Source organism: Falco rusticolus, chromosome 4, assembly GCF_015220075.1.
Source record: "Falco rusticolus isolate bFalRus1 chromosome 4, bFalRus1.pri, whole genome shotgun sequence".
In the NCBI taxonomy this organism is placed as follows: domain Eukaryota; kingdom Metazoa; phylum Chordata; class Aves; order Falconiformes; family Falconidae; genus Falco; species Falco rusticolus.
In genome coordinates this window covers 28,063,214-28,090,251 of record NC_051190.1, presented here as the reverse complement: position 1 = coordinate 28,090,251, position 27,038 = coordinate 28,063,214, and the positions used below count along the sequence as shown (strand labels likewise).

Sequence of the window (27,038 nt, the reverse complement as noted above, 5' to 3'; positions counted from 1 at the left end):
GAAGCATCCAGCCTGGCAGCAAAGGCACAAGGACACTTTGGGGAGAGAAAGTGGGACAGCTTCCTATGTTTATTGATCTGTGTGTGAGACAGCGAAGGAGTTTAACAGCCGATTGCAAAGCACAAATGTATCACCCCAAAATAACGACAAGATCATTTAATTGAAGCAGTTGATGGAAAACAACAGGGGGAATAGGAAGCGCCAACCTCTGGGGGGACAGACAAATCAAATATCTCAACTGGCGTTTATTGCTAACCGTACAACTATTAATAGTGCCAGAACAGGTAAAAATAGCCAGCTTGAAGTCTGCTCCTTGGTTAACAGACTTCAGCCACGGAAAATCCATTTGCTGCCTCCAAAAGGCTCATTGGCGACAGCAAAGGCAGAGCACACCACAAGGCAAATGTGCCGCCAGGATCCCGTGGGCTCGGCTCAGGGGTGCCATCCTGATGGGGACACCCCAAAAGCAATGGCAGGGACCCTGGGCAGACGGAGGAGAGCTGATGGCTGCGGGAGCTCCGGGGGAGGGAATATGGGCACTGCCTGTGCTATTCCAGAGCCCAGCTCCTTGCAGTCACACAGAGCTTAAGGAGAGGAGCATTACAAGGCATTAGGCTGAGTCCCCCCAAGATCATCTAGAAACGTGTCTCATGGTGGAAGCAGAGCACATTTGCCGGGAGCTGGCTGCCAGTGACTGATGATGCAGGACCCACCTCGCTGTGAGGCAAAGCCTTCCCACGGTTATGACTCTGCTAAAAATCACCACCTATTTCTGACCTGACTGCAAACAGCCTGAGTCTTAAGCAGGGGCAGGCAAAATAGCATTTTCCCCACGGCTGCCATACCGCCTGCACAGTCTGACCCTGCCCTTTGCGGGGTGTTTTGCTCCTCACCCAGTTTTGGAGGATACAGGATCTTTCACAAAGGTGCTCGGTACAGCAAGAGCTGCAGGCAGACTGCTGTGCGCAAAACCCAGTGGCTGCAGACACCTTTAATGGAATCAAACACCTTCAGCACACATCAGCCCCCCTTTTCTTGCTGTTCCTCTCCCTACCTGCACCCTCCTGGGGTTTACCAGCCACCTGCTGAGGGACAAAACCCACCCAGTGACCACGAGCAAGTGGCTGAGGGAGGGAGATTCCATGAAAGTCACACAAACATCCCAGTGACAGAACATGCGACTCCTCAGGGTCTGGCTTGGACGAACTGTGCAAGAGGCAAAATAGAGCTCACAGCAGCATCAGCCTCGCAAAAATGTAGGAAGCAAGATGTACCAGGAGGCAGGAGTGTGCACCACGCCGCCTGGCCCAGGGACAGGCGAGCGGGGGGATACTTGGAAAAGAACAATGACATCAGAACATGGCTTTGATTTCCGAGTGTGCTGCGGAGCTGGGAAGTATCGTCACCCCGGGGTCGAGCTGGCCTCGGCTCACAGCTGGGTCCTACGGGTGCAAGCGGTGAAAAAACCCAGGCTGGAAGGGCTGTTCCTGCCTCTCCCGCCCCGGCACACGCAGACCCCGCAGCCTCTCCCAAGCTATGGAGAGGAGCACATCCGACTCGAGCTCCTTACCGTTGCTCTTAGGTTGCTTCGCATCCTACCAGGGGTTTGTCCCCTGCACAGCAGCACACAGCATCCCTGGGCTCTGGACCAGGGCTTTGGGAGCACGCACACAGAGCCAAGCCTGCCCCCCAATTCCTGTTTTTCCACTCCCAGACAGGGACCTGGTCTTCAGACAGGCCCCCCCTCCCAGTTTGTGTACAGCACCCCGGCGTGCTGCTTGTTAGCCCGCTCACAAATAACCAACATGGGCTGTGCGTTTCCCAGCGGCTACTGGGGAACAGTGGGGTCTTGTGGGACCCCAAATCCTGCCTTGGCTGCTCTCCTGGGACGAGAGAAGGAGCAAGGGGCTGGAGGAAGAGTGGAGCAGCTGGGTATGGAAGGGAAAGGAGGCTTTAGCTATAGCTCTTGCTTGTCCCCCTGGGAAAAAGCATCTGATTAAATCAAGATGCAACATCCAGGGTTGCTATTCATTCCCTATATTATTAGCTTGTCTCATTTTATTAAATCTCCTTTAAGGCTTTTCAGAAGAAGCACGTAATTCACAACATATAATTTTTCCCAGATGAGATATGATGCAGAAGTGGGCTGCTTTGTCGCTGGGGACCAGGGGGGTGGGTTTATTTGTTTCCTTCCCCCACCCCCTACTTCTTTAGCAACACTTTCATGTCTCTTGATTCCTTTTAGCATTTGGGATTTGATTAAAAGAGAACCTGAAAGCCTGAGACATGCCTTAAATCCCCAGTTCCTTGAGTCATCCAGGCAAGGGGTGGTGAGAGCTCCCTTGGAGACACCATCCCTGTGCCCAGCACGATGCAGCTCCCGGAGCAGCCTTGTGCTGTGCCGTGGTCTCCGGACTTTCTGCATCAGCTCCCCTTCTCCCATCTTTGGTGTGTGTTTGCTGCAATAAACTCGCCAGAGTCCCAGGGATGGGGCTGCAATGCCGGTATCGCAGTGCAAAGCCAGGGAAGTGGTGTTATCCAGGGGCTCACTCGGTGCCACTGCTTTCCTTACCGGCAGCACAAACACGTGCTGGATGACCAAGCATGTGGTGAGCGCTGGATTTCTGCTGGCACCACACCGCAGGGGGCTTGGTTCCACTGCCTCACACCCCAGGGACAGTGCTCTGCTCTCCAGCAGAGGCTGTGGAACCATCTCCACTCTGAGTGCACCCAGGTGACATGAACCCATTGTCAATAACCATGAGGCACAGCTGGGCCAAGAGCTCCATACAGAGCAGAACTGGGGTTCCCCAAGCCAGGGGCAGCCTGGGAATCCTCTGCTCCCAGTTTCCATCCCACCTCATGCCAGCCTTTTGCCCACAGTTTGCTCCAAGGCAGCAGCATGCTGCCAGCATCCAGCATGGACAAAAGGCGTTTGCATGTCCTGGATGTGTCCCCAAACTCGAGTGCCTTCTGCTCCCTTCCAGAGAGCAGCAGCCTCCCTGGGATTAGAGAGAAATGTCACCTGTAACTGGAGATGGGCAGCGACAGGGCCCCGAATATGAGGCACGGCGGAGAGGGAGGCTCTGTGACCCCAGCGGTCGCATTGCTACAGATTTCAGGTGGGTTCCCTCCGGCTGCCAGGGTAGGACAAAACTCAAAGCCCAAGAGGAGGTGCGGAGCCAGCTGGGCAGCAACGGATGGAACCAGCAGAGGGATGCGCAGCCAGTGCCGAGGGCTTGGAGCCTGGAGGTGCTTTGCGTCTCGGTCCTGCATGTGCCCCCACTCCTCCGGCGGCGGGGTCCGGAGGGGGCTGAGGGCAGCGCAGGGCTTGAGGCTGGGGGTGGAGGTGTGGGGCGGGGGGGCTTGAGCTGGGTGAGGGCTGAGCCCAACACGAGGACCCTCGAGGCTTCTCTCAGCCTTGGTGCAGCCCAAAGCAGGACACAGGCAGAGCTTGGCCCCGACATTGCCTTCCTGGGGGGCTCTGGCTGCTCTGCCTCCCCCCTGCAACCCTGATTCAGAAAGGAACCGCTCGGTAAACAGTTCCCCTCTGAAGAAAACGCAACATGGGAAAAGCAGCACATTCCTAGGATATTTTTTTTTTTTTTTGAAATAAGATCCAAGGAGGATGCAGCACAGCGTGGCCAGCTCACTGGCTGTCCCGGGGTGGCTTTTTAGTGTGGAAATTAAAGAAAACAGCCTTGTAACTTGTCCTCTGGCACATGGCGGGAGCTCCATGCGTAAAGACCCCTGGGGTGGAGGGCGGAGGTGGGCCGGGGTGGGGTGGATGGTGTCTCCACACCGTCCCTCAGGGGTGATGAGAAGGGCAGGGGGAATGGTGGGTATGGGGCGCTGCCCTCCCTGGGCTGGGGGTCATATTGAAGCATCCCCTGGGCACTGGTGAGGCGGGGGCTGCCTGCATCCACAGACCCCAGAGCAGGAGCCTGCCAGCAGTGACTGTGAGGCTCAACCCTCGCTCTACTGAGGCAGGACGGATCCTGGTCCTGCCACAGGCATTTGTTTAGGCTCCAACACTGGTGGTTTCCCACCGGGAAATAGCTTCCCACCAGGGCGCTCTCCCATTGCATTTCTCTGTGACCATTTAAAACCCAGACTGCCTTCCCTGCACAGCAGGGACAGAGGGGACTGATTTATTCCCCCCTAAAGGTAAGTCCTGCTGTGTCTGCCTTCCCTGGATTAAGGGGTCCCTGATAAAGCACTCAGTGCCCACACTACCCCGAAAGCCCCCATACCACCTGCACTCAAAGCTCATCTTTGCTTTTGCATCAAATCCCAACCGCTGGCAGACCAGGCAGTCCCCCCTGCCCACGAGCGGCTGTGCAGGGACTCAGCCCCAGCGTCAGGATGGGTGCGGGAGCCACTGCCAGGGTCCTGAGCCCCCGTTTCCTTCCCTAGCCAAGCGTGACCAGCAATCCAAGCCTGGCAGGAGCCCAGGGACATGGTGACTTCTCCATCGCTCCACCAATGCGACACACGCTGCATCAATTGCACCATGTGTTTACTCTCCGTTCCCGGCTAAGCATGTTTGTTTGCCACCGAAGGGCCAGTGGCCGTTCTGTGAAGGCAGTGCAGCAGCGCTGGGTGAAAGCAAACAGGGGTGTGGGTTATGGGTGGTCACAACGGAGAGCAGGGCCTTTGGGGAAGTGTCCCCTGTTCTGGAGGTCCCCACCATCAGGTTGCCTTCAGGGAAAAGACCACAGGACACAGACTCCATCTCCCAAGGTGTCCCTGGATGAAGCATCCCACGAATGTGGAGCTGGGCCCACATCACGTGCCCGTCACTGGGGCTGTTTGGGTTCGTATGGGTGATCCCCCCTCCCCAAAAAAACCCACACGCCATTTTGGGAAGGGGAGACACGTCCTGGGGAGTCATGCAAGTGGCCACGTGGAGAAAACCCGTGTGGAGCACGAGGGTGGGCACAGCCACTGTCGGGGGCTGTGCACCAGGATGGGGTGAGCTGAGGCAGTGCGGCGTGATGGACGTGGTGATCCAGCCGTCCCTGCCAGGCAGGAGTTGTGATTTAACTAGTTTCCCCTTTCCTGGTGTTTGCTCTGGAGAAATGTCCCGAACATCAAGGGAGGCGTTATCTGCAGTATCTGCACACAGCCTCCTGTGCAGCATTTCCCAAGGCTACAAACAAACCTCCTTGCCAAGCTCAGATGGGCCCAGCAAGCCCCACACTGGATTTTGAAGCTGTGAAGTTACAAAACCAGACCCATGACCACATTTCCAGGGACTCTGACTGGTGCTCGATGCCTCCCCAAGAGCTGGAGGGATGCACCTACCCATGCCAGCATGGCACCAAGGCTGCAAGCCGATGGTCCTGGGGGTCTGACAGCGCAGGTCTCTCCTTTGGAAGCAGAAGCAATCTCATCCTGACCTGGAGGCCATGAGGTCCATCCCTGCATCCATGCAGGATGTGGCCCAGCTGCAGCCAGGTGCTGGCCCTGAGGATGGGAAGGAGGGAAATAGCTGCGACAACCCCAATGCTTCATGCTCAACCTGAAGGTTTCATCCCCACCCTCTGTAAACTCCAATTCTTAGAAATATTAGGTGATTGGAGAGGAATCAAATATTTTCCCTTGTAAGCAAGGACAGCCCCCCAATACTGTTAAACAATATAACTAATGATCTCTCTGTGTTCTCCTCCCCGCAGCCCAGGCGAGCAGCACAGCACCACTGGGGACTGGCCCTGGCCAGAGCCCAACCCCCTGCCCGAGGGACAAAGGTAGGCTTGGACCCTGTGAGATGGGCTTGAACTTCACCTTCCCTTCAGGAAGAGAGCAGATGCCTCTGAAACGTCGAACTCCAGCTCCACAGCAGCCAGAAGCAGCTCTGCGAAGGCTTGTTAATCCGTGCTGGCTGCTGTGGCAAGAGCTACTAAAAACGGGGATCTGGCATAGTCCCACAACAAACCCTGTACAATGCAAAGCCAACACGGAGCGGCTGGGAAGTGGGAAGGGTTGGGTTGGAAAGAGCAGGTCAAGGGGGATGGAGTCCGTGAAGCCAGCCCCGGCGCAGCACCAAACTCCTGCGCCTTTGGGATGCTGTGAGCACAGGAGGGAAAGCAGCTCCGTCACCGGGGTTTATGGTGACAGACACCCATTTTGGTGGGGCTGATGCTGGCTGGGGATGGGAATGGTACCACTGGTGTCCCCCTGACCTTGCAGAGGGGACAGGGAAAAGTGTACACAGTCCCCAGACTGGGAACAAGACAGCAAAAATACAGCCCTCGCTGACTTCTTGTTAAGAGCAATCCTTCCCGCAGCAGCACGTGTCTCTTCGGTAAATACTGATTTCACCTCTCAACAAATCTGAATTTATTTACATCAGAGACTTTGAGCCAGGACTGGCAACTCTGACATAAATTGTCTGAATAATGCAACGTGTCCTCTCCTTGCTGGTTGCTATGGGTACTGGGCTGTTTTAGCCTCCATCTAAAAACATTAACTGTGAAGGGGATGTGGAAACTTATCTAAAAATACACTACTATGCCCAAGTCTTTAAAAGGAAGGTCATTAAGTTGGTGAAAAACAAAAAAAGTCGTTCTGAAGCGGTGCCACACAGCGTCCGTGTGCCTGGCCGAAGGAAACAGGCTGAACTGAAAAGAAACCAGCACTTTTAATTCCTGCTGAGTGATGCCCGAAGGGTGAATTACAACATGCAAAGCAAAAGGAAATCGAACCGTTTCGCGGAGATGACACTGAGAAAAGGGAGGACCCTCTGCGGAGGGGACATGACATTGAGATGTGGCACCGCGTCCTGGTGCCTGCGCAGGATTCGGCAGCAGCACAGCTCCCTTCTCAGCACCACTGCCGGGGGCTTTACGCTGCTTTTTTTTTTGGTCATTTACAGCTTATTTCTCAAACTGTTCTGGGAATTTGTAAACACTGAGCCTGGGTCTGGAGCATCACCCCTGGGATGTTCCCATTCAGGGCAGGATCCAGCACCGGGCTCTTTGGGACTGGCCGAGGCTGGTGGCAGGGCTGGAGGGTCAGATCCGTACCCGGCTGCTGCACAGCGCAGAAGGCAGAAGCAGCCCTATCCCTCCCTCCCACCCACCGCCCCTGCAAGGCAGTGAACAATAGCTGGAAGGCACTGCATGGTGGGGAAGGCAGGCAGGACCCCCACCTGGCTCCCAGGGAAAAGAAAGGGGCTGGGTGGGTGTGGAGCGGGTCAGGGCACCGACACGGCCAGGGATGGGATATCTGCAGGGCACGGACAGCGACTGACTCTTCCTCTTGGTCTTCTCCAGGCTGGGGTTTTCCCGTGGGATGGCTGCCATCCCTCCATCCCCCTTGGGTGGCGATTTAAATCATACATTTACTTCTACACGTTTTTCAGTCACTTTTCTCGGAGACTTCGCAAATAGTGCGGCGATGCTACAAGGCTCCGCACAGGTGGGAAACGCTCTAGACGGGGAGGTTTCCCTCTCCCAGAAAAGAGGGGGTTTGTTGCTGGGTTGGCAGCAGTTTCCCCTCTTCCAGCCATGTTTGAATGCCTCAGGGGCTCCTGAGCCCTCGCTGTTGCTTCGCCCGAGCTTTTGTTTGCTTCCCGTGGCTCTTCAGCAGCACCTTCAGATGATCTTCAGGATCAGCCAGAGCTGGTGCTTCCCTGCGCTCAGAGCTCACTTGCCAAAGGTCCCCAGTGTCTCCATCATTACTCTGCTTGCCCTCCAGTTCAGGGCTGGCACTGAACTGCTTTTTCCCCTGCAATCTTTGCTAATCAGTGTGGGAGAAGAGGCCAGGAGGTCCTGAGCTGTGTGGTTCCTGGGAGAGCATCGCCTTCACGGCGGGAGCTGCGGTGACCCAGCAATGGGGACAGAGACCTGGGGACAGGGACCTCCAGCTCCTGTGGGCTGCAGCGAGGAGGTGCCGCCACGCTCGGGCTGCTCCTCTGATTGCTTCCAATACCGCAGGGTGCTCAGTTGGCTCATTAAGGGTTGCTGGGCTAATTAGTAGGATACATCTCAGTAGGAAAACGGGCAAATCGGACAGCGTGGGGACCAGAGGCACGCTGCACCAAGGTATCCGAGACACTGCTTTGCAAAAGACAAAGAGACAAGAGCATGTTAGGGACCTCACCGGTGCTACACCGTCTGTGCCGGGGTAGAGGCTACGGGGCTGCCAAAACCTCGGCAGCGCTGTGTGCTTGTCCAGCCTCTCCAGCCACCAGCAGGCAGAGGCACTGGGAGCTTCCAGGGTGGCATTTAACCCCCGGCAAAGGAGCCTGGGCAGGGACTTGCGCTTTTGCAGAAGCCTTTGGCTCCAGAAGCAAGCCCCTGCTGGGTTACTGGGGTGAGCTGGTGCAAGCCCCCGTGCAGAAACACTCCTGGCTCAGGCAAGGAGAAGCCTGGGGCAGGGATGCTCGATTTCCGTGTGGGGTGGGGGGGCACGCTTGCCCTCTTGCACCATCGCTGGAGCACCTGCCATGGCCAATAGCTGCTTTTTTCTGCCTGATTTAGACTAAGCCTAGAGCCTTGAAGCTCCCCAGCAATTTTCCCTCATACCGACTCTCAAGTCTATAATCAAAACAATTTGGGGGCTGCTGGCTGGGTGCCAAGAGGCGGACACAACCGCTGCTGTGCAAAGCCTTCCCACCTGAGTTTTTGCGGAGGTTTGAAGCTCAAATCCCTTGAGAAGTGCAGGAAGGGCTCTGGAGGAGCCGGGGGAGGCAGGGCTGGGCAGGGGGGCACTGGGAGAGTGGATGCTGCTCCCGTCCCCATCTAACACGCTCGTAGGCGGGGGAGCCCGGCAAAGCAGCCCCTCTTGCTGAAACACTGATCAGCAAACATACCTGTTGCTACTTGTTCTTCACTCCCTTCTGTTTCTGCCGATATATTTCCTCTGTGAAAGGCCTGTAGTCGGGAGGATAGGAATTTGGGGAGAGAGGGGCAAAAGAAGGGGTGAAGAATTAAAATCAGGACTACTGCGTGCTCTCCTTTGCACCCAGAAACTCTGCCCTTCGCAGGCTGGCACAGCCTGACTATTCCTGTGCCATGGCAATCCTCGGCTCGGTCTCTCTGACTGTGAAGCAGCTCCAAGCTGCTCCCATCCCCGTGTCAGGTGGGATGAGGCTCCGAACACGCTCAGACTCCCCCTGCATGCAGAGCAGCCTCAGCTCTCCGCATCTCCGCTCTCTTGCAAATACTAAAGACTTTTCACTGCTGAAGTACAACCACTGCTTCTGGGAACAATTCTGGGCTGCTCTGTCCTGGGCTGCCGGCTATTGTGGTGCAAAACCTCAGAGAAGCCCATCCAAGGAACTATGAAAAGCAAGCTCTTCTTGCAGGGTCTCTTCAGATGACACAATGAGTCCTCTCCTTGCCTGCCTTATTGTTCTTGTACAGACGGAATCAGGCACCCGAAAGAAAAAAAGCTCTCATTTTGATAAAAATAAACAAACGCATAAATGTTCCTAGAACTCAGCAAATAGTTTCAGAGAGGAATCTGCCCATTATCAAAACAACTGAAAAACAATCCTCTGTTTTCCTTCTTCCTCGCTGAATTAATTGGAAAAAACATCTCTACTTCTGCAGTTCCCCAAAACCTCAGGAGTTAAAACTGGTAGAAATAATTAGAAGCTCTCCAGTTTTGCAGAGCTACTCACCCCTCATACAGCATTGCGATTGTGTAGGAAATTGCCACTACAGCTGTCAGCAAAAGGCCAGCTGGGCTTGCGTGCCTGTTTTGAAAGAGAAGGAAAAGATCAGGTAAGTACATGGGCTTATGCAAGACCTGGTTTAGAAAGTGAAATGAGACGCTGGGCTCCATGAGAGCGCTCTCTTGCTCATTAAACAGAAGTGAACAAAAGGGTAAGTTTTTTTCTACTTAATGTTAACGGTCTTAGACAGATGTTACTTGGCAAAGACTCTTCCCCAGCCTACTTCGGCGACTTCTTTTAAGTCTGATCCCTGCACGTCTCTGCTAAGAGAGCTTCTGCTTTGATGCTAAGTCCTGAGATTGTAAGGCTGTTTAATAGCTGAGCAGCTGCTTACGTACGGCTGTGGCTCCCAGCCAGCACGCTATAAGGGAAATGCCTGATGTGCATGGAAAGATGGGCCACCCAGGGTGCAGGAGACACCTGGCAGACAGAGCAGCATATGGTACCTATACATCAAAACGGTGACTGAGGCATTGTAGGGCTGGGGATGGAAAGGTCCCTGCCTGCCCTGTGACAGGTGCCATGGTGGGGCTGGGTGCAGGGGTGCTGGGGGCTCAGTTCACATTTAAACCCAGTTCAAGATGTTTTAAGAACACACCATATCACCCCCAAGGTCCAGCTGAATGGTGTCCTTCAGCAGGAGGTCACCAGGCACAGCACTGGGGACTGACGTCACCCATGGCACCGCACTGTCTGGTTATGGGCAGAGGCGCTTGAGGGCTGTGGATGCAATGTGGATGGCCGTTCCTTTTAGCACCAAGGCCAAAGAATCAGGACCAAAAGATCTGCATCCCGTGCTCTAAAGAGAGATGTCAATGTAGGCTGTAATCCTGCATCACCCACCTGAGGACACTTCTTTGATGCTTGGCCCAAAAGTGTCTGATGCAGATGCCGGTGAAGGCAGTGGGGGCTTTGCTAAGGCACCAGGATTTCAGCTGGTGGGTTACAGTCCCCAAACCAGGTGCCAACACCATCCTGCAGTGTGTGAATTCCCCGAGGTGAGAGCAGCCACCCCAGGAGCCGTTCCCCACTTACTAATCCAGCACCTTTGAGGTCCAAGCCCCACCTCTCCCCAGCAAGGAGCACGGCTGTGTCCAGCTCACCACAGGCACCAGCCCCTACAAAACACCCTTCCTGCACCTCCAGCTAATGGCTGCAAGTGTTACCCTTAATTAGCACACTGCTGATTGCCTTTAATTGCCGGCTGTAGCTCAGCACTGAGCAGGATGAGAGCTGGCTGTCAGCAAAAAAAAGGACTCAGCTGGTCCTTGATGAGGATAAACATCCTGCGAGCCCTGTGCAAGGCGACTGGTGCTGCTGGGAAAACATCCCTTCAGAGGAGAGACCGAAGTACCCAAACCTCCCACTGAACCCGCTTTCAGGTACCGCCTGGCCTCATCAGTTCCTGGAGAGACGCACACAGATTTTCACCTTTTCACTGTTTCCATTTTGCAATAAGTTTTTCCCTCCCTAGGAAGCATTGGGCAACTTCTTCCTCTCCCAACCCCCTGCTATTACATGCTTAGTCATGTCTCCTCCTTGATTCCTATCAGAGAGAACAAATTTGCATGATTGTTTGTTGACAGCAAGACCTCTAATTGCATCATTTGGCTGCAGCTCCAGCTCTGATTTACACAGCCTGTTGCCATGAGTTAAAACACTTCCCTACCAGAGATACACAAAGCTGTCCCCAAACAGCTAATGCTCCATTTGTCTTTCGGGAGAAGGGAGGCTGCTCCGTGCGCACGGGCGATGGGAAGCAGTTGGGTGAGTTGTTTCTCTCTTAGGAGCTCGACCTACTTATTGGGCAACGGCTTGTGTTGTAGCAGCATTGATGATAAGTCAGCCAGGAAGGTTTCATGGTCCTGGTAGGAGGTTTTTTTTTTGCAAGAAATCCGTTTGTCCCCAGCCCGTGCCGCAGCTCCCCATGGCTGCGGGTGGTCTGCAAGAGCAATAGTGGGGGCTCGAATCCTTCTGTGCCGGCGCGCTGGTCCTGGGTACTGGATGTGGAACACCTGCTTTGCCCTTTCCTCCTGGTGCTCTTCATCTTCTGAAAGCCCTGGGACTCATCTTCTGAAAGCCCAGAAGAGTGCTGGGACTCCCCAAAAAAAACTCAGCAGCCTGAGCTGGAGCATGTCCAAAGGCCAACAAAGCTGGCAAAAGAGTCTAGAGCACGAGCCCTGTGAGGAGCTCCTCCTGGGGGAGCTGGAGGGGTTCAGCCTGGAGAAAAGGAGGCTCTGGGGGGACCTTATCGCTCTCTCAACTGCCTGACAGGGGCTGTAGCCAGGTGGGGTCGGTCTATTCTCCCAGGTAACAAGCGACAGGACAAGAGGAAACAGCCTCAAGTTGCACCAGGGAGGTTTAGATGGGATATTAGGGGAAATGTCTTCACCGAAAGGGTGGTCAGGCACTGGGACAGGCTGCCCAGGGAGGTGGTGGAGTCACCATCCATGGAAGTGTTCAAAGAACATGTAGATGTGGCACCTGGGGACATGGTTTAGTGGCATATTTGGCAGTGCTAGGTTAACAGTTGGAGTCTATGACCTTAAAAGTCTTTTCCAACCTAAACGATTCTATGAGCTGAGATCCCAAGGAAGAGAAACAGCCCAAATCACCGCACTGAGGGCTGTGCAGAGCCTCCCCAGGGCAGGCGGGCGGGCTCCTGGTGCCACTTTGCACAGCTCCAGCAATTTGTTAAGAGCAATTATTTGTCATGCTTCGCTGCCCTTTACAGTGGCAGCTTTTTAATGAGAAAAAGGAGGCAATCACGCTGTTATCCCGAGCCACTTGGAGCTGCCTTTGCCCAGGATTGTGGTGGAAGACCAGGCAACATGCACCTGGTGTGAAGCTGCTCTCTCGCAGGGGCGAAGAAGGGATTTCTGTGACAGAAACGGCTCAGGAGGGTTCAGCTGATTCTGCAAAGGTTCTAGGAAACAGTTCGATGCTCATCTTAGAACAAATAAAAATCTCATTATTCCTCCTTCCGTGCTGTTGCAGGGGTGGTGGTGCTGGTCATTTCTGCTTGCGGTGTGGTATGGGGGGGCTCATCCTGCCCCAGCTCTGCCCCACTCCCCCCAGCAATATCTGTCTGCCGTTGTGCCACTGCTGACCCCACGGCTGGCCCTCCTGCCCGGCACTGCTGCAGCCCCAGCAGCGAGCCCGCTCTGGCTCTCGTGCACCGTTCCCCAGGGTTCAGACCCCGTCCAGCACTGTGGGTCTGCCAGGCAGCAAACAGCCTCATGCAGCCAGCCCCGATGGCGCTCGGGGCAGGGGGGGGCAGGGATTTCAAGTGCAGAACGAACAGCAGCAGCGTTCAGTGGAGAGAAGAGAGAAACCATCAGCTTTACTTATTACCAGGGGCCTGAAAGTACTGCACACGTGGCTGAAAAAGTGACCAGAAAGTGACAAAGCACTTCATTTTTTCCACCGAAGTAGAAAAGAGGTGCTCACACTGAGGAGCACCAGTGCAAAATATCTAGTGATAACGGCCTGCAACGCTCTACAGGCTCCTGGTGTAACGCAGCCAGGGGTTTTTTCTCCTGGGCAAATAAATAAAATGTGATATTAAATGAAAACCACATAAAACTTGTTACACTGAATAGAGTATATTGCTCATTTGCTGCTAAATTACAGCCTATTCATTTCCTCCTAAGCAGGCTATTAAGCTGTGTTGTATCACATGAGGAGTGTTTCGGAAGTGTTATCACCGTGCAGTGGGGGAAAGGGTGTGTGGGCTTGTTTTGCTTTTTTCGGAGGTAATTACAGGGTCACGCTGATCCCCCATATCAGTACCCTGCCCCTGCTGAGTGACACCCGGCATGAATTCGGCCCTGACTGTTGATTTTTCCACATGCAGAGCCTGCCAAGGACCTCGTTCAGCTGCAGAGCATTTGCTGATGCTTCCTCTCTCTCCCCAGCACTTGGCCGTTATTTATTTTTCTACAATTAATGCTGCAAGTCTTTTATGACAGCAGAAGACTTTGCACGCACAAAAATAGTGAGGAAGCACAAGTCAGGGCGTGTTGCGCTTTCCCTGCCATTTTATTGCTGACTGCCATCACCGAGGGTCCCTGTGGGCCCTGGCGCAGCCTGGCCCTGCGCGCCCTGCCACGCACAGACCCCACGGGCGCCCTGCAACCGGTGGCGTTTGCGGGGTGCGTACTCACATGAGGGCCCAGCCCAGGTAGACAGCTGTGCTGCCCCAGTACATGGGGTTATCCAGGATGCTGAAGGGGAAGCTGGTCACTTTTGCCTCCATCAGGATGCCGAAGTAATCCCCTACGGAGCAAACAAAGGGTTTCTGGTTAGGCTCCGTGAAGCTGGGAGTCATGGGGGGGACTTTGGCACGCTGATGCCCTGTGCCACGGGGCATCCCTGCCAGGGATACAGAGCGAAGGCAAAAAGGGGTTTAGCTACTGACTTCCAGGCTGAGAAAACAGCAACAGATAGGTTGGCTGTTTACTCTGTGTCTATCGGCTTTTCCAGGAATGGCCCATGAGGAAGGTCTGTGCATTGCAACGAGGCTACGGCAGCCACATCCCTCATCGGGGAGCAGCTCTTGAGGTCCCAGCTGATTCTGGCATTCTCATTTGAACACTGCCCATCTGATGCCACTTGATGAGGAAGCACGTGGAACCACAGGACCAAATCCATTTAATGGGGAAAGAAGCCCAGCGCACTGTAATGGTGTTTTGAGATGTTATAATCACGACTGCCACCACCAAATGCCCTCATTCAATGTCACCCTTATCTCATAGTTCAGAGAATTTCTCAGAATTTCAGAAAATAGCACCTCTACCTACAAAACACTCAATTATCAGCATGATGGTGATAATAGGTGATTGTCATCTGTAATGAGGAAAGCTTTCAGAACTGTCAGCACCCAACCAGCCTCCTATCTACCTCGGAGTCATCCTTCCAGCCTCCTGAAAGGATCTTGGAAAAGAAATGACAAGCAAGTAGATGTTATGCAGCTTGTGAGCAGCATTTCAGGGGGAGAAAGGGCCAGGATGCAGATCGCTGACTTCTGTTGGTCTTACAAGCGAGGCCACAAAGCCCAGCAAGGACTTTGCTCCAAGTCCACTGTACAAGACACAGCATCCATCAGCAAGAAGCAGTGCAGGTCCATCAGCCCAGGGAGCTGCCACCGCCCTGGGTCGCGTTCTCAGCTTTGCTGCCAGCCTGTTCCCTGACCTTGGGCAAGTCTCCTCCATCCCTCCCGGTGCTATTGTGCACCGATCATAATAACAGTCTTTCTTATAGCACCGAGGGTGGTGAGGATTAATGTATGGTGAGAAAGTGCTTGGATATCCAGATAAAAGGCATTACAGGAGTGCAAACTATTCAAGGTTATTATTATTACCTGGATCGTAGTGTAATTTCTTTGACCTCACACAGTGCAAAAACATTTATTTCTAAGGATAAACAGCACCTGCCCAATTAGACAATACTTTTGGGCTTTAACTACAGGCCACTAAGTGAGATAATTGCCTGGTATTCATACTATATGTTCTCACAGTTACTTGGCAATGCATTTCTGAGATTGTTCTAGTAGAAAGAACACATCACCCCCTGCCACAGCCCATTTCCGTGTGTTCTTATGTGTCAAAATGCTTCATTATACCCTGCCTGCCCTCGCCTTTGGGTTGAACACCTCGCTCTCCAAATGGCATTTGCACAAAGCCCTGGGTCCGTGCAGTGGCAGTGGCTTATCCGTGCCTGGCACGGGGGGGGGGGCCTGGGACCCTCTGGCAGGCTCCCTGCCAGCAGAGCACACAGCAGCTGGGAAGAGCGGGCAGCTCCCCCAGGACATGAGCTTTTCCAGTTTAAACCCTGCCTCTAGACCCACACAGTTAAACGGACATGACCACCAGAGAGGACCTGCAGTTTTTCTGCTCAGGCAGGTGCGAAGGGAAAGGACTGCGCGTCGCGTGGCACAGCATCAGCCTGGCACATCTCCGGTGCCCCCGTTAAGCTCTCAAATCAGGAACCAGCTCCTTGTCAGGCTGAGGGACTTTGGTACCTAGTTTGAATTATTTTTTGCTGGAGGTCAGCCTAACTCTCGTGGCACAGGGTAGACACTTTGGATCACAGCAGCAAAAAGCCATCTAATGCACTCCACAAGGTCCCCCCCGTCCCTGGAGCCTGACCTGGGCTGAAGCACCACCTCCACTTCTCTCCACAGAGCCTCTGGCTTCACCATAGCCCAGTAACAGACTTTGGTCAAGTCAGATTTACTTGAAATCTTAGTCAGTGCTGGAAGGAACTGCGCTCGGGTGCGAGACAGATAGGCTCAGACAGGCAGAGCCACCTCTTGGTGCCATTGGCTTCCAGGAAGCCAAACCCTTGTTCCTACGTTTGTCGGGAAATAGGGCAAACGGTGAGGCAGACGGTGCTGAACTGATGCCTGAATCCCTGCCAGGGCACGGTGCGGAGACAGGGGCCCAGGAGGATGGCTGTGCTGGGGAGAAAGCTGCCGGGGCAAGGGGCCGCATCCAGCCGCCGCAGAGGCTGGGGTCGGTGCTGCTGTGCGGGAGATGGGGTGGCACAGAAAGGCTTGTTGTAGAGGGGTGACTCTCTGCACTGCTCTCTCGCTGCACTGTTTAGCCCACCTGCAAGAGACAAAGTGCTCTGCAGCCACTCCAAAGCTTAAATGTGCTGTTAAAGAGGAATCTGCCGGGCAGCCCCAACGTGGTCTCTTCTGCCCTGCCTGGTTCAGCCCTCACTGCTGTAGGAAAACCCCGAAGGAAAGGGTCAAATGTTATTCCAGTAAGTTTTTGAAGTGCTTGGGTGTCAGAGGCTCTCTCAAAACTTCTCTTGAGCTCAGATATCAACTGGAAGAAGCAGCTGGACACCCCCTTCTTGCCAAAGCAGTGCGGCCCTTTGCTACCTGCAGTCAGAAGTGCTATCACCAAGGAGGACCCTGCTCCTCCTGCAGCACCAGCACATCACTAAAACCCTGCATGCAGGAGGACGTTGGAAGTACTAGTCCAAAGGGATCCCCAAAGACCTGCAGACCCCTTGTCTTCCCCAAGGCTGAACAACATTCTCCATTAAGAGTCTGCTGACTTGGAGTCATGGGGGCTTGCACGGAGCTGAGAAGCCGTTATCGGTCCAAGGACGGATGCTACATGGGGCTCCAGCTGCACCATGCCTCTGTGGCACAGAGGTCCCGAGCCAGCCCAGCTGCACTAGCCCATGGTCTTGGCCTCTCCCCATCCCAGCTCAGCTCTGCCCCAGTGCCCGTCATGCCCCGGCTAGCAGAGAGTGCTGGCCTCACGCCCTGCTTGCATCATGCAAGGCTCGGAGCTGTGCAGCCGCAGCCCGGTACACTGGTAGCACAGAGACCTCCGCCGGCCGAGAGGATGGAGCAGAAGTGCCCGATACAGCCACTGACCCCTGCCTCCTCTGTGCCCCGGGGGATACGGGAGCCACTGGTCATGCAGAGCAGAGGGGGACAGGGCCACTCTCACTGCTTATGCTGAGCCTGACTCACTTGTTTGCCTTCCCCCAGCAGTTCAAGTCCTGTGGATCCTCCTGGTCGGATGAATCAGGCTTACATAAACAACCCTAGACCTGGCTGAACTTCAGGAGCATTCAAGCAGCTCTTGCTGGCGGGTACTCCTGTGCCCAGCCTCCCTGGACATGTAGGCACAGTGTCACTCCTACAGGCTGTGGCTGATTTTGGAGGACAGGGGTGTAACATGGGGCCAGGAGTGGGGCTGCACAGATGAAGGGTGAGGGCATGTATTCGGGAGTGCTGAGCTCTATTTCTGGTGGCAGGATCTTGGCCAACTCAACACATTTCTTTGCAACTTCACTTGAAACCTGGAAGGCTTATTACCTCCCTCTCTTCTTCCTGGCGACGCTGCAGGAGCTAATTGAATTTGGTTTGTAAAGCACTTGCAAAAGCACAGCCTAAATGCAGTGTCAAAGCTGGGGCTGTGATTATTTCAGCCAGCGGGAGCTGCCCCTTTCCTTAGATATTTATTGTTCCTGTCTCTATTTTATTTTTATGAATTCCACACATACTGGCATGTTTTTAAAGTCAACAATGCTAATAGAATTACTCTCTAAATGTGAAAGCAGGCGCGGTGGAAAATGCCTTCTCCCATAAAGCGGCAGATAAAAGAATCTGTCAACGAACATCGGGTTTATTGCAGAGGGAAAAGCAAACGAGATCTTGCATCTGCCTGTGTGTCGAGTGGGTGGGGGCATAGAGCACAGCTGCCGGACAGCTCGCACCCGCTGCGCTGTGCCGACCTGGTCGTGGGGTCTGCACTTGGGGTCCCTTTTCTGGAGGGCATTTGGACTGTCAGATTATCAGGTGCTTTCCAAAATTTCAGACTTGACATGGAAGGTGATGGGACTCATTGTATAAAACCACTGCCAGGTAAGGACATGGTGAGATCGTGCTTTGGTATCATAAAGCCAAGAGAAAATCTAACAGCCCCAAGGACAGGGACAAGGAAATTCTTACAGGACTCTGCCCTAGCAAAAGACCCTTGCAAGAATTAAATGCACATTCTGCTTAAGCTGTTGAATTTTTGGTGCTTACCTAGGAACGTCCCAGTGAATCCCAGTGCTAAGAAGCTGGAGATGACGAACAGGGTCCCTACAGCCAAGATGGCCAAGCCCGAGTAATAGCCCCAGCGGCAGTCCAAGCCCTCCAGCTTCGGCTGGCTCTTCATGGCTTCTGTAAAGCTGTCAGAGAGACAACAAGGGCTGTTAAAAGCGGCGACTCATTACTAACATCACCTACCTCTCCCTGGGAGATACGGAGCTTTGGGAGAGGATGCTGCTGAGAAGGACCCTTCCCCAGGTCCCTTTTTTCCTCTAGACCTACTCAGCCTCCCAAGGAGAGAAGCAAGGAGCCGCAGCCCCATGAGCAGCCAGGGCTTGCTGGGGCAGCCCTTTCTACTTGCAAGCCTTGCTCACTTCTGGAAATACCAGCCTCACCGAGCAATATCAAAAGCTTTGCCTTGCTCACTAACCCCAGATTTCATCGTGACTGGGAGCTCTGGGAAAGCCACCCTTGCAAACACTGGAGGCTGCCATGCCTCAGCACAGGGCTTGAAGGGTTGGGAACGATCGATCGGCTGGGTTATCTCGTGCTCCCACCCCCGTTCCTCTCCATCAAAATATTTTGCAGTGTTCATGTGTTAGCCACGTGCCCAGGAGTGATTCACGGCTGAAGCCTGACAGTGAGGGGGAGGACTGGGACGGCGAAAGGAAAATACTAGAGACGCGCATTTTCAAGTGTGAACACAGCTTCTCAGCTCCCAGCTTGTTCAGGCATTGCAGGTCTGACCTTCCAAATAACTCGTTTGTGAGTGGAATAATTGTGACCCTTCCCTTCAGCCCCCTGAACTTTGCCCAGAGCAGGGCTTGACAGGCCCAGCACCTCACATAGCTCCGACACAAATGGATGACTACAAAGAAGACAACACCGTGATTAAAAAAATGCCCATTAATAATAATGAGAGGAGATAACAGACCCGCAGAGCTGTGCACAGTGTTTCTCCACATGCTGCTGACACATGAGGCAGGAAACTTTGAGCCTTTTTTTAATGAGCACCCTGGAGGCTGAAATTCAAGTGGAATCGCAGCTCTCCCACGCCTCCGGCCACCGATGCCTGCCAGGGCTGGGCCAGGAGAGCTGCTCCTGCCCGCACTCCCAGGCGCCTCAGCTGGAAAGGGCTGCCGTGACGTTACTTGCAAGGCTCGGGATAGTTTTTTTTCCCCATGATGTCCAGCCTCCCCAAGCCCTGGAAATCCCTGGATTTTCTCTGTTGCCCAAATGAAAGCTGAGAGGGACAGCCCTGCCTGCCTGGCTGACAGACAAGCGGCTGGAGATGCTCCTTTCGAAGTCTCAAAGACCAGACAGGAAGTTACATGCACCAAGCAAAGTCCAGGATGATATTTAAACCCCATAGTTTAGGGACCTGGATAATTTTTTTTTTTTTTTTTTTGAGCTCGTTCCCACTAGGTTTTCTATTGTCAGAAGTTTTTAGGACCCCGGAGCAAGCCATTTAATCTTCACTTTGGACTGGAGCAAGGAAACAAAACAGAGAACAAATGTGATGTGCTTGGGAGCGAGCAAGAACACAGCATCTTGGTGATTTACACTCCCCACGCTGGAAATCACAGGGAAATTCTCTTTTCCAGGGAGCTGAGCACAGGCAGAGGAATGACAGCGTGGCCCCAGGTGATGTAAATGCACACGTCCCCAGGGCTGGCCCTCCTCCAGCACCCAGCACACCTCCTCGAGCTCACCAGGCTCACACTGGTTTAGCTTCAAATCCTTACTGATGGGAACACACAAATCTGGATGCAACGTGAAGCAGCAGCAGCTGCACAACCCTTTGCATCATTTCCCTGGTATTTATTTTTAAATTACACAAGTCTCCCCTATGAGAAAGCCCAAATACACACCCCTGCTACCAGCACTGCCTGGGTTTGGGAGGAAAGCAGTCCCCCTGCGGGGATGTGCCTGTCCCCCTGAGCCACCCTGGCCTGGCCGTGCTCTCAAAGCACAACGTGAGGTCCCTGGGGATGCTCTGGAGCTCTCTTCTCCCACAGAGGAAGATGCTAATGCCTTTTCACAGCACTGGGGGTTTGACTGTGTGTCCGGCCAGGACTTCTCTACAGGGCACCAGCACTGGGAAGGGATCTCACAGTGATCAAAAAACGCTGCTGCTGATCCCTGGGGAGGCAGGTCTGGGAGAGCAGCACTAAGCTGGCCCCAGCTGCCTGGATTCCAGCCCCCAGTAAAGAGACAGCCAAGCAGAGAGAGGTACAGCTACAGCAAAGCACTCAGAGGCTGCTTCTTGCTCTAGATGAACTGCATTCAGGCTATCTTACATCCTTGAGGCTCCTCCATCCTATGCTAGTGACCCGACTTGGCCTCAGAGCATAAGAAGGACAAAGGTGGCTTCAAGAGCATGAACTGGTTGACTGCAGACCAGCCTTGAAGGTTTTGCAGTCAGCACGTGATGCGGTTTGTTTTGGCAAAGCAGTCTCCCCTGCTCCAGATGATCCCATCCTTCCTTTTCATGGTTGGATAGACCTGCATTAGTTATCCTCATCAGCATGTCTTGCTCGGTCCCCTGCTGTTTGGCTTACAGCTAGAGAGGGAGGTGTTTGCATGGAGATAATGGACTGCCTTTCCCTCTAGTAATGTTTTATATCTTCCTAAACACACTCTCTATTTGCATTAAACATGATGCGTGCAGGAGTTTTCAGAATTGGTAAATAAACCTTTTAAGCATTTATGATGCTGGGCCATGACAAGCAGCACGGAGTCGTCAATTATTCTGGCATCCACGACTGCTCCTTGGTGGCGAGGGAGCCTCACCGCACTGCATTTCACCCTCCCTGGCAGGGGGAGGACAAGGTGTTGGCCATCTCCCTTGCTAGGGGAGCTAGTCATGCAGCCAATCTGTCATGAAACCAGTCCCTTTCACCATGTGCCTCTGAGTCACGTTTGTTACAGCATTTATTTCTGGCTGCATGACAAGGCAGCGGCCCAGCTCGGCACCCGAGAGGACACCAATTAAAACCACGCTTTTTCCCAGTACCTGGAAATGCTTTATGTGCCGAGTGGAGCGATTGCCATGGTGAGGAGCATCCCTCTTACCAACACAGGGGAGGGGTGGGTGGGCTGTGACCTACTTTAATCACATACCTGGCTGCTGGCACGAGGATGTCTGGCACTGGGGGGGCAGGAGGGGGGTCTGGAAGGTGCCCCCAGCTTTGGCAAACAGCAACTGGGGAAATGGGGCTTCCCCTGACATCTCCCCATGCTTGTCAGCACGAAGCACGACAGCGGAGGTACCCATTCTCCACCCCACCAGGGAAAAGACCAAATCCATCAGCTCCACTCTGGCCAAACTGGCAGATTTGGCCAATTCCTGGCAGAGTGGGAGCAGCTGTGGCGGCTGCAGTTGGGCTGCACAATGGCCACGGCGTGCCGCAGGGTTTTGCAGGGGGGAAGCCAAGGCAGCAGGCACTGTTCTGCCCACCCTTCCCAAAACAGGGCACACTGGCTCACTCAGCCACTTCTACGTGCACATCGCTCCTTTGTGGGAATCACAGACTGGTTTGGGATGGTTGGGACCTTCACAGGTCACCTAGTGCAACCCCCCTGCCATGGGCAGGGACACCTTCTACCAGCTCAGGTTGCTCAGAGCCCCATCCAAGCTGGACTCTAATATTTCCAGGGATGGGGCATCTACTACCGCTCCTGGCAAGCTGTTCCAGTGTTTTACCATGCTCATCATAAAAAATTCATCCTTACATCTAGTCTGAACCTCCCCTCTTTTAGATTACCGCATAATAAACCACAAAAACTGGAAAACCACTCAAAATGGTACCGAAGCACAGGGACAGAGATGTCATGCCGGTGGCCTTGCAGGAAGAACGTCGGAGCAAGGGAACCTGGCTGCAGGTCCTCCCGCTGGGACACAGAGGACACGCAGGCAGGTTTGCACCAACAAACACCAATTTATCCCCCCAGACTATGGCAACTGAAACACCGGAAAACTTAATCAAACCCACAGCCCCAAATACATCCCAATGGCTGCATGTTGCACAAAGCAAACCTGAGAACACCGTGCTAAGAGACAAGCTGAGCTTTTAGGTTTCTGGGCCTCTCGGTGGCCCACAGCGAGCATATTTTGTCAGCCCTTTTCTGCAGAGGAGTGTGGAGACCTCATCCAGCAAACTGGGTCGCTGCTGGGCTGCTCCCAGCAGCGCTCCCTTTGCCTGATCCCAAAAACCAGCCTGGAAACTGGGGCTGGCAAATGCAATTGGGGCAGAACTGGGCCAGGGGCCGGCAGGCAGTGAGGAAGCAACAGCGATGCCTGCATCCAGGGCTTCCGAGGCAGCAGCCACCGCTGCAAGGTGCCGCACTCGCCACACAGGACGTCGGTCCATCCCCCACACCTGAGGTTTTGTTCCTCTCAGCAAAAGGAGGCAACGGGGGTAAAACCATCCAGTGGTGCCCAGGCAGTACACACTGCAACAAAAGATCTCGTTCATTTGAAAAAAGCAACTCCAACAACACTAAAATTGTCCTGCCGATACCAGCGGCAATTGTTACCCTGGTCATCATCTTCACAGCTTCTTTTGCCAATAATGACTCTGCTTTTCTGCCAGTGCCAGTGTGCGTGTTATTTAGGTCAGCTGGGGGCTATGGCAGCTTCTCCCCCTGCCTCGCTTCTCAGCTGCCCTGTTTCCTCATCCAGATGCCCAGCAGCCAGGCCGACAGGAGCAGGAGGTGCTACTAGCTGCCTGGGGCTTTCCGCACACAGCCATCGGAGATTGCTGGCAGCGCAGCTCAGAGGGGACATCAGCTCCTTCGGGCCACACTCGATTCCCAGCATCAAACTTGGTCACTTCTGCACAAGAGGCCACGCAGTTCTCTGATCAATACTGTTTACACCGTGCTCGTTCATGGTACTAACTTATAAAATTAAATGAGCATAAAGCCGAGAGGCTCTACCAGGCAATGACAAACAACCCGTTCCCTGTGCAAAATCCCAACCCAGGGTGGATGCATTTTCTTGAAATCCCAGTGCCAAGCAAGAAGCCCATCCATGCAGGAGGCAACACCCAGTGGGTGGCATCGACGAAGGACTCCATGCCAGCCAGCAGCGTGGTACCCACCGAGCACATTGCCAAAGGCGCTGCCCTCGCTCAGGGGGTCATTCCCACAGGAGGCACCATAGCCCTGGGCACCCCAGGACCCTCACATCTGCAAGCCCCCCCCCTTCAGGGTGTGCACGTGGGTGTTGCCTTTACAGCTCAGGCAAACACCCCAAGGACCCTTAAGGTGGGAAGTTCATCAGCTCCCTGCACACAAAGACACCTGCACACACCTGCCCCGAGATGGGGAGTTTGCCAGGGTGTGCAAAGGGAGCACGGGAGGGTGTGCAGGCAGTGCCAGTGGCAGTTTCCTGCACAGAGCTAATGCAGGGAAAAATATCAACAACACCGTAAGGCAGGAAAGAGAGGCACTGGCTCTATGTCTGGAGGACAGCAAAGGTTGTCACGTCCCACATCACACCGATAACAGTCATAAACCACTGGGGTAGTGCACACAGTGTGGGTAGTTCAAAAGTTCAGGCATTGTTTTCACAGATAAGAGCCTCAGTGATGGAAGTTCCCTTCTTCTTGCAGGATGCACACGGCTATAATGAAAATAATCATTGCACCAAAGCAATTAACGATGCTTGTCTTGTGCAGTTGACTAAGCAGGTCCCCCCTGGTCACAGGTCATTCTGGATTGCTTCTCAGAAGCAAGCCAAAACTGATAATGAAGCGCAGAGCTGGGAAGCACCTAATTGCTTAATTGAGCACAAGATTCTCCTTACACCCAACGTATCCCTTTGGAGCAAACCTTGCACGAGAGCATCACAGCACTGAACTGGGGACAGGACGACGGCACAGTGTCCCACACCACGTCACCTTGTGTGGGGTGGGTGATGAAGCAGCCATACAGCCCAGCTCCCGGGTGCTTTCAGCCACGATGCCAACCCACTCGCAAAGTTTCTGTCCGCTCTGCCCTCCCCTCCTCTGCCCCCAGCATGAAGCCTTTCAAAAATTCAGCTGCAAAAAGGAAGCAGTTTTAAAAACAAAAAGAGTCATCCTGTAGGCTCCTCAATCACTCCCTGGCATCCCCCAGTCACATAAAAAGTCCCCAAAGCACAAAGAGAGGATTTTTAAAGGCTGGATTACAGCACTAGGGGTGGAGGGACCCCCCGGGGCTGCCTCTTCTTGCTTGCTATCAGCAGCCTGCACGCTCTGTGCAAGCGATCCTGACCGCCGCGCACAGCCGAAGCATGAGGCACAGCTTATGCTTTGCCAGGTAGGTTGCCTCTGCAGGGCTGAGGAGCAGAAAACCAGCTTTCATCAGCGCACTCGAGTACCAGTGAGTCAGAAAATAAAGGGAAAAGTAAAATAGCAAGAGCAGGTGAGACATCCCTCCTGGCATCACTGGCCACTGAGAAGACAGTGCCCGTGTCGTACAAACCATGAACCCTCTCTGGGCAGCTAAACCCTCGGCTGGACCTGGCTGGTACCTTCATGCAAGGGCAAGGGGCAGGATGAATCCCTCCCAAACAGCCCAACCTCTCCAGGCTTGAGCAAGAAGCTTTGGACAGCCCTGGAGGGCTCACTGGGGTGGGGATGGAGGCAGTGAGTCTCCCAGTTGTGTTTCAGGGCAACTCCAGCAGTTGCTGCTCTGATGACCGCCCCGAAACCATCCCGTCACTCCCACAGTTAAGGGCTTGCCTTGCCTGAACAGCCCAAAGCCTGCTAGCTGTCACTCGGGCCAACGTCAGTGCCCAGGAGAGCAAGGGAATAACCAAACCATGTTGAAACACCTGGGTAAAATAAACAGCACACTGCAATCATCTGAAACGGCCTTGGCCCACCAGGGTGGGCTAGTGTCTCATCTGTCTTCGGTTGGTGGTGAGCTGCCCCATCTGCTAGAGCCTCTCCTCCAAAACCAAGGTCCAAATGGGGCTTTTCCAGCCTCCTGGGTTGATCCTGCTGTTTCCTTCAAGGCGCAGTTCATGGGCTGCGCAGGCAGAGCCACCCCCAATGAGCCTCACAGCACCCACAAACTCATGACACAGAGCAGAGCCAGCAGAGCCAGCGATGCTAGCCCTGGCAGGGCACCGGGAGGTCTGCAGGTGGAAGGCGTGATGTGGTGCTGGGAAAGATGAAGCCCCTTTGGCTCTCCCAGCAGTTCCCCACCAGTGCCTTGCTCTGACCCAGCAAGCCTCACTGACCCAGCAAGCAGCAGGACCACTGGGAACAGAGACTGCCCCTCCATCAGCTGTGGTTTTAATTAAAGGCAGGCACAAAGCTTTGCACTGCTTCCCAGACAACAAGTGACTGTGTCATTTGTGCAAGAGACTGCCGAGACATTCCCCAGTGAAATCCAAGCCTGCTATGTCGCTAAGACATCAGCAGAACACACACACACAACCTCTGTACTGCCTGCATTCAATTATGGCCCCATTCATTGCAAGCCTTCTTATGGTTTCTGCAATAAGCAGTAGCTGGGACAAACGCAGAAGGGCAAGGGCAGGTCTTGGTGTCACTTCCAGGAAGGCAAAGCTCTTAAATACATGTGCAAATTCCAACCTGAGATCTCTGCACCTGGGAAATTACCCAGAGTACTAAACAACCCATTAGCTCTGACCCTGGCATAATTGAATTTGGGAATTTAGTAAGAGAGTCTGTCTCTCCTAACAGCATTGAAGATAAAGCCTACCAGATCGCAGATAAATTGCTGGCATTGAGGAAGTCTTCTGCAGTAAACCTCTCTGCTGCACTCAGAACGTCAAAGGACGTATCCCCATGGTGTATGGTGTATCAGTCATACAATACTATTAGCTAGCACAGGTAGTATTTAAAGAGATTGCAGATAAGAGTTTAAAGAGACTGCTTGCTAAGTGCACAGATAATCCCACTCTTCTATGTGGGAAACTGCACCTTCTTACAAACAGGTTTAACTTTGTTTATGGTTTTTATAAGAAAATTAAAAAAATTCTGCTGTTACATATGATCCATCCTGTGCAAACAGCCCTCCCGTCACCTGGGCTGCTCACAGGGCATGGGAAACCACCCCCAGAGAGTGGAGCAAGGAAACCTGCGACACTCAACAGCGGTTGATACTGATGGGTTTTGCCATACTGCTGCATCCCTCATCTTTATCACAAACCCTGCAATCAATCTGCTGCTGGCTGAAGGTATCCCACCACGTAAAAGCAATATGCTGGGGCTGGATCCAGCACTGCAGAGCAAATATCCCCCGTCCCCACCCCCACCCCCCCCCGTCGGGGCATTTCTATGCCTCGATACATAGCAGTAGAGTTAGCGCCTTACCAATGGCTCCGCACACAATTAAGCATCAGGATAACAGCGCCCAGGCAGTAGCAGGCAGCGTGTGGAGAGCCGAAGACTCGGCTGAGCGCTCGCGTTTTGTGCTCCCATCTGGCAACCTGAAGAGACAACAGAAAACAAAGTGGGTGGTTGGAGGAGCCTGGGCACTGCCTGCCCCAGCAGCAGGAATCCCACAGCCTCAGCCCGATGCAAGGGCAGACACCGTCTCTGTGGCTTTGTGCAAAAAGCAAGCAAAGGCCACTGGCGGGACATGGCTTAAACCAAGCCTGGGGATGAAACCTCCTTCTCCTACCCATACCCTGCTGATGCTTGCATTGCATATGCCCTAGTGCACCAGGCCAGCTGGCAGCACTGAGGCACAGGACCACGATAAAAAAACCCACACAAAATCCAAACCAAACAAAAAACAAAACCCCCACAAAACCCCAAAACATCC

General features: G+C 53.8%; 1 protein-coding gene and 2 long non-coding RNA genes across 5 annotated transcripts in view; 2 read left to right on the top strand and 1 right to left on the bottom strand.

Moving 5' to 3' along the window:
• Positions 1 to 2: 2 nt before the first annotated feature.
• LOC119146529 lies at positions 3 to 7,102 on the top strand. The gene is made up of 2 exons (XR_005103777.1): positions 3 to 5,575; positions 5,679 to 7,102. It is a non-coding gene; the product is annotated as an uncharacterized LOC119146529 (long non-coding RNA).
• PEMT (phosphatidylethanolamine N-methyltransferase) overlaps positions 6,625 to 27,038 on the bottom strand; it is a 43,473-nt gene continuing 23,059 nt past the window's right edge. For 2 of the 3 annotated variants that reach the window (XM_037384332.1, XM_037384330.1), the window contains exons 3-8: positions 26,585 to 26,700; positions 18,243 to 18,388; positions 13,852 to 13,963; positions 9,632 to 9,706; positions 8,819 to 8,879; positions 6,625 to 8,060 (exon numbers count right to left, since the gene is read on the bottom strand). In XM_037384332.1, coding sequence (XP_037240229.1) covers positions 8,825 to 8,879; positions 9,632 to 9,706; positions 13,852 to 13,963; positions 18,243 to 18,388; positions 26,585 to 26,700 — 504 coding nt within the window. In that variant the 3' untranslated portion in view covers positions 6,625 to 8,060; positions 8,819 to 8,824. Of the gene's footprint in view, positions 8,064 to 8,818; positions 8,880 to 9,631; positions 9,707 to 13,851; positions 13,964 to 18,242; positions 18,389 to 26,584; positions 26,701 to 27,038 lie in introns of all 3 variants that reach the window. The other variant, XM_037384331.1, reaches the window with a different exon arrangement.
• Positions 9,727 to 15,046, top strand: LOC119146528. The gene is made up of 2 exons (XR_005103776.1): positions 9,727 to 11,452; positions 14,171 to 15,046. It is a non-coding gene; the product is annotated as an uncharacterized LOC119146528 (long non-coding RNA).